This window comes from Nicotiana sylvestris, chromosome 11 (genome assembly GCF_000393655.2).
Source record: "Nicotiana sylvestris chromosome 11, ASM39365v2, whole genome shotgun sequence".
NCBI lineage: Eukaryota > Viridiplantae > Streptophyta > Magnoliopsida > Solanales > Solanaceae > Nicotiana > Nicotiana sylvestris.
The window spans coordinates 91,090,290-91,095,205 of record NC_091067.1 but is presented as its reverse complement, the minus strand read 5'-3'; the positions used below and the strand labels follow the sequence as shown (position 1 = coordinate 91,095,205).

The following is a 4,916-nucleotide window of genomic DNA, read 5'->3' as shown; positions in this document are numbered from 1 at the left end:
GCAGGTGTGAAATCCATGGGTCAGAAAGTATATAAGTTCTCCTTCACGAAATTTGAGTTGTTTTTCACCATTTTTATCCGAAGTTGAAGCTTTTTGGAGGGTTTTGAAGAGGGAATCAAGGGGGTTTTCATTGAGGTGAGTTTCATGGACCTAAAACTCGATTCTATGATGATTTATAATTGTTTAAGAAAGAAATTTCTGAGATTAAGGGTGAAAAATTGGGAAGTTAGGGCTTGAGATTGGGGAGGTTAAAATTGGGGATTTGAGGGGCCATTTGACGTCCGATTTCGATGTTTTTGGTATGTATGGACTCATGGGAGGATAATGATTCTATTGATGTGATTTTTATCGGATTCTGAGATGTGGGCTTGGGGGTCGGGTTTGACCAATTTTGGGATTTTTGATGTAATTTGATTATTTTTGCATGAGCTTCGTTCCCTTAGCATATATTGATTTTATGATTCTGATTTTGGATAGACTCGACGCGAGTTGAGAGTGAGTCGAGAGGCAAGGGTGTCACAGAGTAGGATTTCATCCGGTTTGAGGTAAGTAACAATTGTAAATCTAGACCTTAGGGTATGAAACCTCGGAATTTCGTACTGTTTTGATAAATGAGGTGACACACATGTTAGGTGACGGGCGTGTGGGCGTGCACCTGTAGAGATTGTGACTTGGTCCGTCCCGTGGCGACTGTATAGTTGCATATTTTGATATACTATATATGATATCCATGTGTTTGAGGAATGAATTTGTTAACTTGGGCCGAATGCCATGTTTGAGGCCTTGTGCCGAACTATTTAAACCCTTAGGGGTAATTTACTACTTTCCTCACCCTGTTTGATTTAAAAGCATATCCTCAGTCATGTTTTACATGTTTATTGTTTAAATCCGGTTTCATCACTCTATTTCTTAATATATGAAATTTTTTTGGGCTGAGTTTCCCTAATTTTCACTGATATGCCCGAGTGACCGTGAGATTAATGACTGAGAGAGGTTGAGGACCTAATGGTGAGGATTATATATATATATATATATATATATGGATCGGGATGCACGCTGCAAAGATATACATATAGATCGGGCTGCACGCCACAGCGATATATATATTGAATCGGGCTGCGCGCCGCAACGATATGATGCTTGGGCTATAGGGACCCCTTCGGAGTCTGTACACCCCTAGTGAGCGTAGTCGACTATATATTATGGATCGGGCTGCACGCCGCAGTGGTTATTATTATCATTATTATGAGATATCTATTGAGCCGGAGTGCTGAGCGTGAGTACTGTGTGACGAGAGATGAGTCACGAGTGACTGAGAGGCTTGCTCAAGAGGCTACACTTATGAGTGATACTTTTCCTGAGGGGCTTCTTTATGAAATTTTCTATTTTTTTGCTCTTCTTTATACTGATCCTCTACCAAAAAATGTTGAATAAATGTCTTAAAGGATTTTAATTGAAACTGGAATTTTTACGAGATAATTGGTTATTGAAGTGCGGATTTTTGCCTTGATATTTCTGTTGAGATTTCTTGATAAGTATGCAAATGATTTTAAAATGCTCGTAACTGCACTTAGACTTTATTTACTTTAGTTACTTACTAAGTTGGCTTACTCACGTTACTCACTGCACCTTGTGTGCAGATCAAGGTGCCCGAGCATCAGAGTGAGAGCTTCCAGCACTCTCAGAGTCTTATCCAGAGATCGCAAGGTAGCTGCACGACATTCGCAGCCCTGGCTTTCTCCTTACTATTCTAGTACTTTGTATTTTTCAGACTTATTATGTATTATTTAGACAGTGTTGGTTTGTACTTAGAGGCTCATGACTAGTGACACCAGATCCAGGCTATGTTAGTATATTTTTGTACTGGTATCCACATATTTCTGTTGATACATATATATATATTACATATGAAATATTTGAGACTTGATCGATTTTAGAAAAATGATTTTATAAAAAGAATTCGATATGGTAAATGTTAGATTGACTTGCCTAGTACTGTGATAGGCGCCATCACGATTGAGGTATTTGGGGTCATGACAAGTTGGTATCAGAGCCTAGGTTATATAGGTCTCACGGGTCATGAGCCGGTTTGGTAGAGTCTCGCAGATCAGTACGGAGACGTCTGTACTTATCCTCGGGAGGCTGCAGAACCTTTAGGAAACTTCACATTCTTGAAATTCCTATCGTGTGAATCTGTTGATTCTAGTACTAAATTTTTGTTATTCTATTCTCTCACCGATGGTGAGGACACGTGCTACCGATCAGGACGGATGACCATCAGTATGACCAATACCACCAGTTGGGGCCACTAGAGGCCGAGGACGCGGTCGAGGCCATGGTAGGGGTATAGCCCGCACAACAGCTAGGGCAGCACCTGCAGATCCACTAGCCACCCTAGTTCATGATCAGGTCCTAGTTGTGGATGCTCCAGCAGTACCATCTCAGGCACCGACTATGCCTATTGTGATTCCAGGCCTTTAGGAGGCCCTGGTCCAGATTCTATCAGTGTGCACTGGCCTGGTTCAGGTAGTCTTAGTTACTACAGCCGTAGCTACTTCTCAGGCGGGGCGAGGCATTCAGACTCTCGCCGCGCACACACTTGAGCAGGTTATGCAGGGACTTCAGACACTAGAGCACCTCCAGCCCAACTGGTTGCACCACCCCAGGATTATGTGGTACCAGTTATGCCTGATGACAAGCAACGTCGATTGGAGAGGTTTGGTAGACTTCAGCCTCCGACTTTCAGTAGTATTGAGGGCGAGGATGCCCAGGGTTTCTTGGACAAGTGTCAGAGAATTCTTCGTACAACGGGTATTTTGGAGACCAGTGGGGTAGCATTTACTACTTTTCAATTTTCTGGAGTTGCCTTTACTTGGTGGGAGGCTTATGAGAGGCATAGGCCTGTTGATGCAGTGCCCCTTACCTGACAGCAGTTCTCTATTCTCTTTTTGGGGATGTATGTGACACAGTCTAGCAGGAAGGAGCTGTGTAGGCAGTTCAAGCAATTGTGTTAGGGTGATATGACTGTGACACAGTATGAGATGAGGTTCTCGAAGTTAGCTCGTTATGTTGTTTGGTTGGTTCCTACGGACAAAGAGAGGATTAGGAGGTTCGTTAATGGCCTCACACATCAACTTCAGATTCTCATGACCAGGGAGAGGGTGTCAGGTGCTACTTTTGAGGAGGTTATTGACATTGCTCGCGAGATTGTGTCAGTTCACTGCCAGGAGGGAGATGAGAGGGAGGCCAAGAGGCCTCGGGGATCTAGTAGTTTTGGTGGTGCTCCTTCGAGAGTTCCGTTTCAGCATGGTAGAGGTCGTCAATTCAGACATGCTCAGTCACTCTCCCAGTTCATCGTAGGACGTCATCGGGCCATGGTTCTCACAGCTCACATGAGGGCTATTCATCACTTAGTGCCCTGCCAGCCTAGAGTTCGTCCTGTGCTCTATTAGTTCAGGTTTCTTCCATACCAGGTCCTTCTACTGGTCATTCAGGTGCTAGGGGTTCCCTTCAGTCCCCATTCCCCGCAACGGGGAGTTGTTACGAGTGTGGAGAGTTTGGACATATGAGGAGGCAATGTCCTCGTCTTCTTGAGGGTCCATATCAGCAAAGGAGTCAGCCTTCGACTTCAGCTCCAGTTACTTCACCATTCGCTCAGGTAGCTAGGGGTGGGTGTCAGTCAGCTAGGGGTGCTCTAGAGGGGGAGGTCGATCAGGTGGTGGTTAGGCCCGTTTCTATGCACTCCCAGCCAGACCAGATGCTATTGCTTCAGATGTTGTGATTACAAGTATTGTCTCAGTTTTCCACAGAGATGAATCTTTGTTATTTGATCCTGGTTCCACTTTTTCATATGTGTCATCATATTTTGCTCATTATTTGGATTCGCCCCGAGAGTTTCTTGTTTCATCTATTTGTGTATCTACTCTGGTGGGAGATACTATTATTATGGACCGTGTGTACCGGTCGTGTATGGTGACTATTGGGGGTATGGAGACCCGAGTGGAACTTCTATTGCTTTATATAGTGGGCTTTGATGTGATATTGGGCATGGATTGGCTATCTCCATGTCGTCCTATATTGGACTGTTATGCTAAGACAGTGATGTTGGCTATGCCGGGCGTGCCACGGGTTAAGTGGCGAGGTTCGACTGATTTTGTTCCCAGTAGGATGATTTCATTCTTGAAGGCCCAACGAATGATTGGGAAAGGTTGTCTTTCATACTTAGCTTGTGTGAGGGATGTCAATGCAGAGACTCCTAGTATCGATTCTGTTCCTATAGTAAGGGATCTTCTCGATGTGTTTCCTACAGACATGCCGAGCATGCCACCGGACAAGGATATTGACTTTGGTATTGATTTGTTGCCAGGCACTCAGCCCATTTCTATTCCACCGTATCGTATGGCACCGTCGGAGTTGAAGTAGTTGAAGGAGAAACTTCAGGAACTCCTTGATAAAGGGTTTATTTGGCCTAGTGTGTCGCCTTGGGGTGCGCCTATTCTATTTGTGAAGAAGAAGAATGGCACGATGAGGATGTCCATTGATTATAGGCAGTTGAACAAGGTCACAATCAAGAACAAGTATCTTTTGCCTCATATCGATGATTTATTAGACCAACTTCAGGGAGCAAGAGTGTTCTCCAAGATTGATCTCCGTTCAGGGTACTACCAGTTAAAGATCAAGGACTCGGATATTCTTAAGATAGCTTTTAGCACCCGATATTGTCATTATGAGTTCCTTGTGATGTCTTTTGGGCTGACCAATGCCCAGCAACGTTTATACATTTGATAAACAACGTGTTTCGGCCTTATCTTGACTCGTTTGTTATTGTATTCATTGATGATATTCTAGTATACTCGCGAAGTCAGGAGGAGCACGTAGAGCATTTGAGAGTTGTGTTGCAAAGGCTGAGGGAGGAG

General features: G+C 44.0%; 1 protein-coding gene across 1 annotated transcript; it reads left to right on the top strand.

The window, feature by feature from the left end:
• The first annotated feature begins 3,020 nt into the window (after positions 1-3,020).
• Positions 3,021-4,422, top strand: LOC138881316 (uncharacterized). The gene is made up of 3 exons (XM_070161529.1): positions 3,021-3,309; positions 3,474-3,668; positions 3,800-4,422. Exons 1-3 carry the CDS (start codon positions 3,021-3,023, stop codon positions 4,420-4,422), a joined length of 1,107 nt encoding a protein of 368 aa, XP_070017630.1.
• The last annotated feature ends 494 nt before the right edge of the window (positions 4,423-4,916 follow it).

Bases quoted from the DNA above. Each gene is read 5' to 3' on its own strand.
- LOC138881316 (XM_070161529.1), top strand. From the start codon at position 3,021: ATGACTGTGACACAGTATGAGATGAGGTTCTCGAAGTTAGCTCGTTAT. The intron at 3,310-3,473 runs GTAGAGGTCGTC...CTTCCATACCAG, and splicing joins GAGAGTTCCGTTTCAGCATG to GTCCTTCTACTGGTCATTCA. The intron at 3,669-3,799 runs GTGGGTGTCAGT...GTATTGTCTCAG, and splicing joins ATTCGCTCAGGTAGCTAGGG to TTTTCCACAGAGATGAATCT.